The sequence below is a fragment of the Antechinus flavipes genome, chromosome 5 (genome assembly GCF_016432865.1).
Source record: "Antechinus flavipes isolate AdamAnt ecotype Samford, QLD, Australia chromosome 5, AdamAnt_v2, whole genome shotgun sequence".
NCBI classification, from domain to species: domain Eukaryota; kingdom Metazoa; phylum Chordata; class Mammalia; order Dasyuromorphia; family Dasyuridae; genus Antechinus; species Antechinus flavipes.
In genome coordinates this window covers 186,803,850-186,817,273 of record NC_067402.1, presented here as the reverse complement: position 1 = coordinate 186,817,273, position 13,424 = coordinate 186,803,850, and the positions used below count along the sequence as shown (strand labels likewise).

Here is a 13,424-nt window from a genome sequence, read left to right as displayed (position 1 = left end):
GATGATTTCTACAAATAATTTTAAGAGCAGACCACATCTTTATAGCCACATGATGAAAGGTGCAGAGAATAAAAGATACTGGTATGTTTATTACATGTTAATTAAAAAAAGATATTTAACTTAGAGCAGAATCATGACAAAAGATATTTCTTAACAATAACAAAATATTACATATATATATATATATATACATATTAAGATCATGTAAGTTTAATCTTTGTGTTTATCATACCCCTGACACAACAGACCTACACAGACTGCTAGACCACTTACTAACATTTCTTTCAAGTTTTCCATAAGTAATATCATAATTTTGCTTATATTTTTTCCCAGAAGAATCTTATCTCTACTATATGTACTTAGGCTAATAAGACATTAACTATTGATAGATTTTATTTGATCCCATAGAAAATGCAGAATGTGTTCAAAAAGTTATCAAACTGTGCATATCTTTTGATCCAGCAGTGTTACTACTGGGCTTATATCCCAAAGAGATCATAAAGAAGGGAAAAGGATCTGTATATGCATGAATGTTTGTGGCAGCCCTCTTTGTAGTGGCCAGAAACTGGAAACTGAGTAGATGCCCATCAATTAGAGAATGGCTGAATAAATTGTGGTATATTAATATAATGGAATATTATTGTTCAGTAAGAAATGACCAACAGGACGATTTCAGAAAGACCTGGAGAGACTTACACGAACTGATGCTGAGTGAAACAAGCAGGGCCAGGAGATCATTATATACTTCAACAACAATACTATATGATGACCAATTCTGATGGACCTGGCCATCTTCAGTAATGAGATGAACCAAATCAGTTCCAATGGAGCAGTAATGAATCGAACCAGCTACACCCAGAGAAAGAACTCTGGGAGATGACTAAGAACCATTACATTGAATTCCTAATCCCTATATTTTTGCCTGCCTGCATTTTGGATTTCCTTCACAGGCTAATTATCCAATATTTCAGAGTACAATTCTTTTTGTACAGCAAAATAATGGTTTGGTCATGTATACTTATTGTATATCTAATTTATACTTTAATATAGTTAACATCTACTGATCATCCTGCCATCTAGGGGAGGGGGTAGGGGGGAAGGAGGGGAAAAATTGGAACAAAAAGTCTGGCAATTGTCAATGCTGTAAAATTACCCATACATATAACTTGTAAATAATAAGCTATTAAAATTAAAAATAAAATGAAAATGCAGAATGATATCATGAATCCCTCAATAGTTGTGAATACTCTCCTTTCTTTTCCTGATGATTTTAAGTAGCTTTCCCCTGCAGTGGATCTTCTCTCAGAAATTATATAGTTCACATGGCTCACAGTACCAGAAAATAGATCCGTGTTTCTCTTTGGTACATGTGAAGAATGATCATTCTAATTTGGGACTAAATAGTTATAGACAAGGACTTCTTTCCAGGTCTGAATGAGACTGGGTGATTCTTATCTCTTCTACCTTCTCTTGTTGAGTTTCTGAATCCCTTTTCTTTTCTCTCTTAAAAAAATATGTATTTGGACCTTTAATTATTTCTGAGTCTCCATTTGGACTCTAGGTATATGTCTAGGCCTTGTTGATGTACAGAATTCTTTCTAAATTTGATGTAGATTGGATTTTTCTCATTGTATCTGATTGAGTCTGTGTTCCTCTATCTTAGGTTTCTGCTTCCTTTTAAAATCTAAGTCTGACAGCCTCCTAAGGTGTAATATGAGTTATCCTGAAGTGTGTAACACCCAAGTATTGGGTGATCTTTATTGTAAGCAGTGAGAACCCAGGATCTAGGAGAATTTTACATTACCTAGAAGAATTGACAAGAGAGGTAATATCTTATTCAGGAAAGAGTATGGGGTAAGAGGCTTAAATGAATTATTTAGGCACAAGCCCAGGCACAATATATAGATAAGCTTTTTTTTTTTTCTGGATCCTTTATGAAAATCCTTCTTAAAAAATGACAAATGCCTTTGGCAAGCAAGGTTTCCCTGTTTTATGCAACATTTGATATCCATAGTCAGTTAGTCACTGATCAGAATTCTCTCTGTCCTTGAATTAATAATGGAATTCTATATAGCATCCAGGACACTGGGAGGCATGGATTGAAAAATTTCTGGGGGAATGTAAGGTCCAAGGGGGTGGGGGGTGGGGAGTTGTTCAGAGTCCTATAGAATGGGCAAGAGAATTATTAGTTGAGAGATTTTTATAGAAGCCCATTCTGTGTCTTCTGTGGAGCTAAATAAACTATAATAACCAGCCAGAGTTGTTTTTTTTTTTTTTAAAGCCATTCATATTTAATATGACTTTTAACTGAGGAATAGCTTTTCTAAGGTCATGTGATAGGTAGAACTTGTAACCTTAAAGTGTGAATTAGTGTGAAATTCATGTGACAAGGATTGCTATGAAAACATTTTGATTCAAAAGTGCTTAATGGCAGTCTAATTTCTCTTAAACTTGAATTTTTTTTTCAGGTTAACATCTCAAGATCAATACCTTAAAATGGATTGTACAGATTTGTGGGGGAAAATTTACAAGATCTCAAATCCAGAACCTTTTTTAGTATGGATGTTCTTTAGAGAAGGGATGAATATCTATTTCTTTGTTTTCATTGCTATTGAAGTCCTGTGGCCAGAGAGAGCATGAAGGCCCCACTTTGACCATGTCTTCTCATTCCTACATATGGAAGCTATTGTTACCTTGAGTGGACAGAAAATTGCTGATTGATGGATCTCTCTTTTCATGGACTTTTTGGTGTCAGAGCACTTAAACAAATAGAAGCTTTGGATGCCCCCCTCTCCACTCAGGAGATGATGTCTTAATTATTTCGACCGAAGCCAGACCAAGTTGTATGTTGTAAACATCTGGTTTATCATTTAGCCAGCTGAACTGGTTTACATTTTGTTAGAAGAAAAGACCCGGGATTAAAGGCATTTAAGTAATTAAGCACACGTCAAGACAATTTGGTGATGGGTAAATATAGTTTCTGCTAAATGCACAGTGTAGCAGATCTGGTTTAGATTTTTGTTGGACTGGAGAATGGGGATGAAAGCAGAATACTTGGTGAGCTGGGACCTATTTTGGGGAGAATCAAAACCAAATGGATTTTCAGAAGCTAAGTCAGCATCATCCTCTAAATACCTGTGTGGTAGATAAAAGTTTCCTTTGAATTTGGCCCAGAGGGAAGAGGCTTGTTAAACCCTGTCACCCAATAGACACTTGTCAATTTTGTGAGATTCTCTTTGGGAGTCAAGCTATAAACTTTAACTACTTGACTTTTTCTTCATCCTTAGCAAGATAGAGGTACCTGTGAGACTCCCTGTGAAAAGTTAGGTTTTTCAGGCTTTTATTTAAGGTTCTGGTATCATGAAACTGTCAAAGACTCACACCCCATGGCCTTGTCACTCAAAATACCTCTATTATTGGCTCTCTTTTCTCAAAACAGATTACTTGGAATTTAGAAATGCCCAATTCAGATAAGCTATAGAAGCCAAAATCTTTTTAGCAGCCTTTCATCACTTCTTCTGCTTTGTGGATATGGGGTACTAGAATTAAAGTCTGTAAGTAGTCTCTAGCAAATTAGATTTCACCAATCAGTTGGGAGTGTTACCTACACTTGTCCTAGCACTCATTTTCTTTTCACATCTTCTCTCCCATGCCCAATGACTGTGTCTCCGCTTTGCCTACTCTTTCTAAGTTCCCTGGATTTCACACTTTCCCACTGGGTCTCATATGTATTCAGTGGAGCATTCTTATGCCAAACTCACGCTCAAGAACTACCTCCCACAAACAACCTAACTACCACCCTTGGTCCACACGCTTCCCTTTCCACACATAGGAAGGTTTCCACCCCACCCTACCCCATTCCAAAGACTAACACCAGCTCTGAGACTGTTTCCCAACACTGGGGGATGCAATCACTCCTTGGTTGTCATCCCCTTTCCTGAATTACCCCATAAGATACTCAACTTCTGACATCTAGCCCTCATCTCTCTGATAGCCGAGGTCCTATCTGTTGGTCCTGACACATAGCATTAGATAAGTCTATCAGAAACTAGTTTTCATTATATCTTATAACAATTGTTCTCTAAAAGCTCATATGATGGGAAAAGTAGTAGATTTTGGTTTGCATTCTTATCTATATAACCATGGACAAGTTACTTTGCTAAACTTTATTTTACTCATCTGTAAAATGGGGATGATAATATATTATCATATTAATGGATGAGTCAATTTAGTACAATGTGTTTAAATATATACACACATAGGTGTTGTATGAGAGATGTCTTGGACACTAAAAAAATTGACTAATTTTCCCATGGTCATATGACCAAGTATGTGCCAGAGATAGGACCGAAAGGTTAGAGCAACTAGGTGGCACAGTGGATAGTTAGGTCTGGAGTCAGGAAGATCTGAATTCAAATCTGACCTTGGACACTTACTAGCTATGTGACCTATTTCTGTTTGCCTTGTCTGTGAAATGGATCTAATATCAACTCCCACCTTACAGAGTTGTTGTGAAGATCAAATGAGATAATATTTGTAAAGTGCTTAGAACAGTGCCTGGCACATAGTAGACACTTAACAAATGTTTATTTAATTCGATTATGAGTTCACAAGTGTGGTCATGCTTATATGTGTATGTGTGTGTGTGTGTGTGTGTGTGTGTGTCACATATATACATATACATAGATATTCATATACTATATATCTAAACCATGAAAATACATATTAAAAATTAAATTTATGTATTTCCCACCCAAAGTTCTTGTGTGCATATGTATAATATATAATATGAATACAATACATATGCATGTGTGTATACATACATATAAGATACAAAATAACTTATAAACATATGAAAAAATAACTTTACCTTTCATACAATAATAATTAATAATGTAAAATAATTACTAGAATTCATGTAGTGCTTTAAGATTTATACTTTACAAATATTGTATCATTTATCCTTGTAAATATTGTGTCATTGTATCCTTGTAAAATCCCTGGGAGGTAGATTCATGTAGTGCTTTGAGATTTATACTTTACAAATATTGTATCATTTATCCTTGTAAATATTGTATCATTGTATCCTTGTAAAATCCCTGGGAGGTAGATGCTATTATTATTCCCACTTAATAGAGGAGGGAACTAAGGGTGAGGATGACTTTCTCTGGGTCATGAAGCTAATAAGTATCTGAGGTAGGATTTGAACTCACATCTTCCTGACTTTAAGTCTAGTGCTTTATTGGCTGTGTGACCCAGCTACCCCTTAAATTCTTAAGCAGCTGTTTTTAATACTACAAGTTGCCCATTAACATTGGTAGGAATTCCCCATTCCAATATGTTGTATAAGCTGAGGTTATGGGGCCCAGGTCAGGAAATCCAGTGTGCTTAAAATACCCTCCTCCCTTTCCTCACCCCAGGGGAGCCCTGTGGTGAGGGCCTGGGCATCCCCTGGGTTGGTTGTAGGGAGGAAAAAATTTAGATCTGATTCTGAAGAAGAAAGCTTAGTTTGGCCAGATGGATTATACATGATGGAATCAATTAGCCCATTTTTTTTTAAAGGGAGGAAAAAATGATTTTCAAAGGAAACTCTCCTTTCAAAACATTTGATTCCCCCCTTCTTTTAAATGCATTTTCTCTACTCTATTAAGGGTAGGATCTTGAATTTTGAGTTTGGGATACAAACCCAGGGATTAAGAAAAGTTTTGGCCTATTTGCCACCCATCTTGCTCATAACCACTGATAAAATGATCTCTGAAATGTCATTGGGGTATATCTTTGGGATTTAGGTCTTTGACACAATTTAAATAACTAATCAACTAGATAATATTGATTCACAAGGTAAAGGCTAGATGCTTGGGGTCCTTTTCATGGAGAAAAATGGTAGGTAAGTACACTTAATAAATGTTTATGGAGCACTTTCTATGAGCCAAGAAGAAGGCTAGTTGCTTATAAAGTGCAGGGAAAAAAACAGAAAAAGGCATTCAGGAAGTTCATTAGTACATTAAAAATCCATAAGGAATACAAAGCAGCAAATAACTGGAAGTTAAATTGTGTGGCACAAATGCCAAATGTCACATTGAGTGACATGTAAGTCAAAAGTCTTCATGATACCCTAGCTAGAAACATTTGACTTCAGGGTAAGGAATTAAGAATTGGAGTAGCAGAGAGAGTTCAGGGACCTATATCTTTTTGCGACAGATCCTTTTTAGTTTCCAAAAGGAGTTGAGATCAATATGTTACAATGGCTAGAAAGCCAGCCTTGAAATCACAAAGAGCTGGATTTAAGTCCTGCTTTTGACTTAGAACCAGTCACATAACTTCATATAGAATTATAGAACAATTGGGAGAGAAGAGAAGAAAGGAGAGATTGATAAGAAATTGAATTTGAAGGCATAAATCTTAGTTGCCAATTTGGACCCAAATATTTCATTATAGTACTCAGGCCGTAGTGAGAACCAGAGGCCAAGTGGCCCAATCACCTGTTCTGTATCTTTCTTGATGTTTTGAGATGCTCTCAAATGCCTTTTCTGGTTATTTCTTGACTCTAGTTGTCATGGTAGTGGGTGGGGAGGGATGATGGTAGGGGAGATAGGGGAGCAGATAGCCTGTGATGTTTCAGCTTTTATCCTTGCCGACAGCCCTTCAGAAACTTTGAACTCTCCTTTTTCCCCTCCTTTGTTGGCACTTTGGACTCTTCCCCTTGATTATTGTAGGGTGGCTTCACATTGCTGTGGTTACCATGCTTGAACTGATTAATGATGCTCAGAGTGAAATTATAGTCTTGAGAATAAGACAAATCTGCAGTTCATTGAGTAACCCAAGCATTCCTCTATCCTTTCCTCCCCCAAATAAAACTCCTCCAACTTTCTTACTGTTTTATGTTGATGATATGTAGGAAACTTAAAAACAGAAAAGGAATCTTAATTCCCTAGTGATGGCTCTGCTCTAAATCCACCAAAGCTTTCAATTTATTGGAATAATTGCCCCTTCCTAGTCTAATACCCCCTACAAGCTTATATAAATCTTCCTGAACTTTATTGGTGATGATCTTATAATAGGGTTATCTCCTATGGCCGCATGTCCTTCTAGTGCTCAAGCCTTGCATCCCAGAACCAGCTGAAAAAAGAGATCATGGTTCTAATATTCTAAGAAGAGTTTTGAGAAATACTTCAGTGTGACTCCAGTGGCTCTGAAATTGTGTATAGAAACGGAAAAACAAGGATAATGGGTAAAGGATGAATTTTAACAGAGTTGATGTAGTCCAGATTAGTCATTCTACTTTGTCCTTTAGAGAGAGCTATGGGTGATGAGATTTCTTAGCTTGTGGACATGTCATTTTCCCTCTGTGCTCCTTTCCTAGTCACCTATCCTACTCACATATCTTTCATCTGCAAATCTCTGCATTGATTTGAGGATAGAGGATATATATGTATAGTGGGAAAGCAAAAATAATCTTTTAAAATAAAATACATTTTTAAAATCAGCAAAATATTTCCTTTCTTCTTTAAGTTACTTCCCTCCCCTCTATCTTTGTAAAGTAAAGAAAAATAAAACCCTTGTTACTTGACTTTTATAGTCAAGCAAAACACATTTCTACATTGGCCATATCAAAAAAAAAAATAGCTATGCTTTATTTTAGCTATGAGTCCTTCACTTCTCTAACAGGAGATGGAATCATGTTTCATCAGTAATCTGAAATTGTAGCTGGTCGCTCCACTGCTCAGAATTCCTAATTCTTTTCAAATTGTTTGAGTTTACCATATTGTGGTCTTTGTATATATTGTTCTCCTTTTTTCTTTTATCATTTGTATGTCTTTCCAGGTTCCTCTGAATGCATCCTTTAATCATGCATTATAGTACAATAGAATTCTCACATATTTAAATGTCATAACTTGTTCAATCATTCCTCAATTATAGACATCCCTTCAGGTGACCATAATTTTCTACCTCAAAAGGAGTTATATTTTTGAATATCCTTAGGGTTTCTTTTGCCAGAACTAATCCTTCCCTTAACCCACATTCCCTTTAATTCCCACATCTCCTTTTTGCTTCCTGTTTCATTGTTGAATAAAATGTATTTCTGTAGCCAACTCTAGGTGTGGGTGCCATTTTATGTATGTATGTATATATATATATATGTATATATATTTATATATGTATGTATATATGTAGTCTTCTCTTATTCGATCAATTTATATGTTATTGATGTTCAAAGGTCAGCTGCTCCCTTATACTTTCTCCTCCTAATTTGTATAGATATCCATCTGCAAACTCTGATTATATGAAATAATTCCCCTAATATTCTTTTCCCCATTTCTTTCCCCTCCCTTTTCATTCTTTTTTAAAATTGCCAAGACATAACAGGATCAATTGTCTTATTAGAATCTGTCTTTGAATGCTGAAGATGATAGAGTTCATAAGGGACACATGTATCACCTCCTCATAGTAGACTATAAGCAGTTTTCCCACATTTAGTCCTCCATCCTTGTTTATATTTATCTTTATATGTTTATTTTAATTCCTGTGTTTGACTTCAAAGTTTTTAGTTCTGCTCTTTTCATTAATTATGCTTGGATGTCCTCATTTAATTTAAAAAAATTCATGTATAATTATGCTTTGTTTTTCTAATTCTTGGCTAAAAGCTCATATCCCTTGATTTCTAGAATATAATTTTCTAAGTTTTGCATTTTTATAATGATGGCTGCTAAACCATGGTTAATCCTGACTGGGTTCCTCCAAAACTGAATTCTTTCTCTCTGATTCCTTGTAGTATTTTTTATTTGATCTATTCTTTCTGAATTTTAGATAAAATGCTTCTGAAAGGATATTTTTTTCCCCAGAAGGTGATTGGTACATTCTTTCTATTTCCATTTTGTCCTGTGAGTCTCAGAGATTTGGGAAGTTTTCTTTTAGGATTTTTTTTTTTTTGGAAATATGATTTCTGGTGTTCAAGTAGTCTTAATTTTTTCTCTTTAATTTTGACTTTGATTTAATATTTCTTGTCTCATTAAACTACTGGCTTCTGTTTGGTCCATTTTAATTTTCAGGGAACTTATTGCTTGTGACAGACAAGCTGTTAATTCCGCTTCCAAATCTTCCATAATTCTCATTTCTTTTCCAATTTTTTTGTCTGTCTCATTTCATTGAGAAAAAACATTGTGAAATCCTTCTTCATTTTTTTCCCTTGGAATTCTGGTTGATTTTGGCCGAAGCTATGTTTTCCTTTGAAGCTTTTCTTGTAGATTAGTCTCTTCTTGTTTGTGTCTTGAGTGCCCCTGTTAGTATAATGGTTTATTTATTTGTTTGTTCTTTTTTATTTTCTCATTCTTCCAGCTTACCTCCTGGCTTTGGATTTGATGTATTAGGGCCCAATTCTGTAAAGTTCTGTAGAGAAAGTCTAGGCTAGTCCTTTTATTGTTTTATTAGAGTAAAGAATCTCAGAATATCATAGCTTAGACTCAGGACCTACATTCTTTCAGCAATCTTAAAGTGGTTTGTTTGATCCATTGTAAAGTATGCTTGCTTTAAGATTGGCTGGAAGCTAGATCTGACACCCTGCTCTGCTCCTAGGATCCTGTGGAAGGGAGAATTGATGCAATTCCTGTCTTCAGTGCCCCAAATCTGTGATTTGGAACTGGGTAATAGGCTGTCAGTTTGTCCCTATTCCAGTCATGACACTCTGGTATATGTCCACAGGTTCTAAGAATACAGTTCTAAGATTCTTTCATGTCCATGACTAGGTTCATAGCTTTTCCCAGCCCCACATCATGTGATACACACCACACCCTATGTGCAGTGTCGTCTCTATATCTTTGGTTGGAAAAATGATTCACTATGACTTTTTTTTTTAAGTTAATTATTTTTTTTTCCATATCAGGATTCAGTCTGCTATGTTTTCTAGATCTTTTTGGATAACTTTTTTTTGATAGGGAGTAGGGGAAGGAGATAATCATTGCACTGATTCCTGCCTACCACCACCTTGGCTTTGCCAGCAGCAAGGGGGGTCCTCAAACTTTTTAAATAGGGGGCCAGTTCACTGTCCCTCAGACTGTTGGAGGGCTGGACTATAGTAAAAATAAAAACTTTGTTTTGTGGGCCTTTAAATAAAGAAACTTCATAGCCCTGGGTGAGGGGGATAATCGTCCTCTGCTGCCGCATCTGGCCCGCAGGCCATAGTTTGAGGACCCCTAGGATTCCTATATCAGGCCCTAGGCCATATCAGAAATGATTTTTGTCATTTATTTTCTTCTCTTTCTCCTCTTTCCAAATTTCCCCCTTTCTTTCTTCCCCTCTGTTTCTCCTCTTTTCTCTACCACTCCTCTTTTCCCACCTTTCCCTTTTCTAGTCTCTTCTTCTTTCTTTTTGTCCTTTTTCTCTCCTTTTTTAAATGCTTTTCTCTGTGGGTGCTATTCTGGGTACTGTGCAAAAGAAATGACACTAATCTGGTCCTTAACTCCTGGAAACTTATGATTTAAAACAACACAAAGACTATTGGAAAGGAAGAATATTCATCTAGTTCAATAGACATTGCCCAAGTTCATGAAACAGGGTAATGGCTTTAGGACTTTAATAAATCCTCTACAGATTTAGGAAAAGATAAGGATGATTATAGTATCAAATGGTCAGAGGTAGAAATTGAATGCATACCTTCTTGACTGCAAGGCTAACACTTTAATCTTTATATTATACTGTTTTACCTATCCTTAATAACATTAGAAATATGTATGGGTTATGATGTGATATATAAAAATTATTTCAATATCTAGTATGAAATATTATTTTCATACTAGACAGAATCTACCTTTGATGGTATTGACCATTTTTATCTTTTCTTCTTTTACAGGTATTAATTCATTAATAGCAAACAATATCTATGAGGCTGCCTACCCACTTCATGATGTAGGTATCCTGTTATCACTATCATTTGAAAACAATTGAAAAACTAACAGACATCAGTTTACATAGATATATGAAAATTCATGGGTCTGATATTTGCAGGGATATGTGACACACATACCCTCTAACAATGTCTGTAAAGTTAATTGAGTAAATTTTTAGTCGTTTTTTAAAAACTCTTAATTGCTATTATTCTAAATGTGAAATCCTTGTTCAATCATTACTCAAGTGGAGGAACTGAATCTTGCTATATTTGGCATTCTCAGTTAAAATAAAGACAATACAAAAAATAAGTTGTAGCTAAATGGAAACATAATTCATTGGAATGGCAAATCAGAAAATTAGTGGGGTTGGTATTACTGGGCATCCAGAGGCAACAGGAAACATTATTTCATGAGACACCTAGTCATTTTGTCATGATGACTTACAAAAAAACCCAGTATAAAAATGGTAATAGTATTATGCACTAACATCTTTTGCAAAAGATGAGGAGACAGAAGCTCTTGATACAAGAATTTCAGTTCAAATAAATGCATATTTTAATAGTTAAGGACTTCAATGCAAAGGTAAGCATGGAGGCTAATCATGTAGGTTATGCCTGAAAATATGATTTAGGATTTAGAAATGAGGAAGGCTAAAATCTCCACAGCAGCCTCATAACTGTATCTTTTGCATACTTTCTTCAAGAAGATTGTCAAGAGGTTCTGGAAGAATTAAGTACCAAATGCCATTATAAAAATGAAAATTCCTTATATTCTAAAAGATGACTTCTCAAAATGGTAGTTATTTCTGAATCTGCTGTTTATGTAGAATTTAAGGACAAACATAAAAGAAAAGACAAAAGTGGAAGAAAGGACAAAAGTGAGAAGATAATGGCATACAGTTCAAGTAAATTCTAATTCAAACAGCCTAGTAAGATTCCCTTCATTCTCCCCCTCCCTCCCAAGAAAAGAAAATGGAAATAGTTAGATGAACAGATATTTACATTTACTGTTGGCATTTCTCAAAGAATTTTAATCAATGTAAATAAATCACCAGAATGAAGAATTCCAAAAGAATTTAAAATTGCTCAATCAGCAATATCCTCTCTCTTTGCCAAGCAGAGAGAGATGGAGGCTAAGGGCAGCATGAGTTAAGAATATGAACTCAGTTTAAAAAAATCTTTTGAAGAAGCTTATAGAAGGTTATGAGTCTTTCACATAGCAGTGAGAATCTGTGGAAGGGAAATAATGCTTATAAAGAGGTTAGTGTGAGATACAATTAAGCCAGATCATCCTAAAAGCAAGATTGAAAGGAGGAAAAGGAACAAGACAACAAAAGGAGATCTGTGAAAATTTTCATAATAAATTCTGTTCTCCATGAATTTAACTAAAGCAACCAAATTTGGAGTTTTAACATCACAGTCCTCAATGTGCTACATGAGAATATAGAAATGACACTAAAGAAACAAAAATGCTAAAAGTACTTGTAGTTGTCCAAGTATGCCCAGTGGAGGTCTGTGTTGATAGCACCATATTTGTAAGTTCATTAGGAGATTGATCCACTGGATCACTTAAAGAAGATAGAAAGCCAACTGCTTTTAATTTTTATTTACTGAAAAAAGGTCATCAAGAAAAATACCTGCTGACCCCGTTATACCTATTTTTCCATTTCTAGAAAATCTTAATGAAAATGTTCTACACACTGATTGAGGTCATAGCTGATGGAATTTGAGTGAAAATAGGTTTCCACAGATGATATTCTGTACTAGAGTCACTATGTTTATTAATAACGATTTAAAAAAAAAGCCAAACCCCAAATCAAATTGATTTAGTAGAGCAAAGTGCCATCTAAAAGTTCTCTTTCAATAAGCTGTTTCATATACATATGTCAAAATCATGCAATATTCCTTGAGGGATATAACAACATAAGTAATTGTGTTTGATCTTCAGAGTTTTAGCATCGAGTAAGACACAAAATCAGGGAGACATATGTTTGTCAAAGATGTTTGCCACTGACATGGAAGCTATCTAGCACAGAGCCCAAGTAGAAAAGGAATTCCTCCTAGATGGTGAGGTCCTTTAGATTTTATTGTCTGCAGCTGACATTATGTTGATGCCATCATGTCTCCAAACACTGCAGAGACATATTCAAAAGAATTCTATATGACTATTCCCAAAGGGGGGAAAGCCCCCAAAGTATATAAAGAATATTTATTGTTTGACTATCATATGTAGTTGAATGAACTTCCTGTAAAAATTTGGTCCATAAGTACCTACATTTTCGACAGGAAGTGCCAATGAGCAGTAAACCTGACCCAGAATTAAAGAGGATTTTGTTAAATGGCCTCTGGAAAACTATACCTGCTTTTAATGATCCAAACTTTCTCTCTGAAACAAAGATCAATCTTTTAAACAATGATACTCTCCTGGGGGCAGCAAGTCGTGGAAAACATATTTCCCTAAGGAATTAAAGTCGAGGGCCACCCAGAGTTCAGTGGAGAGGTATTTGAATAGACTGCAACCAAGCAGGATGAGTGGTGCAAG

General features: G+C 35.4%; 1 protein-coding gene across 1 annotated transcript in view; it reads left to right on the top strand.

Moving 5' to 3' along the window:
• ANO2 (anoctamin 2) overlaps positions 1-13,424 on the top strand; it is a 484,690-nt gene that overhangs the window by 151,110 nt on the left and 320,156 nt on the right. Inside the window, exon 7 of the mRNA XM_052001239.1 lies at positions 10,847-10,902. Within this exon, the coding sequence (XP_051857199.1) occupies positions 10,847-10,902 (56 nt within the window). The remainder of the gene's footprint in view (positions 1-10,846; positions 10,903-13,424) is intronic.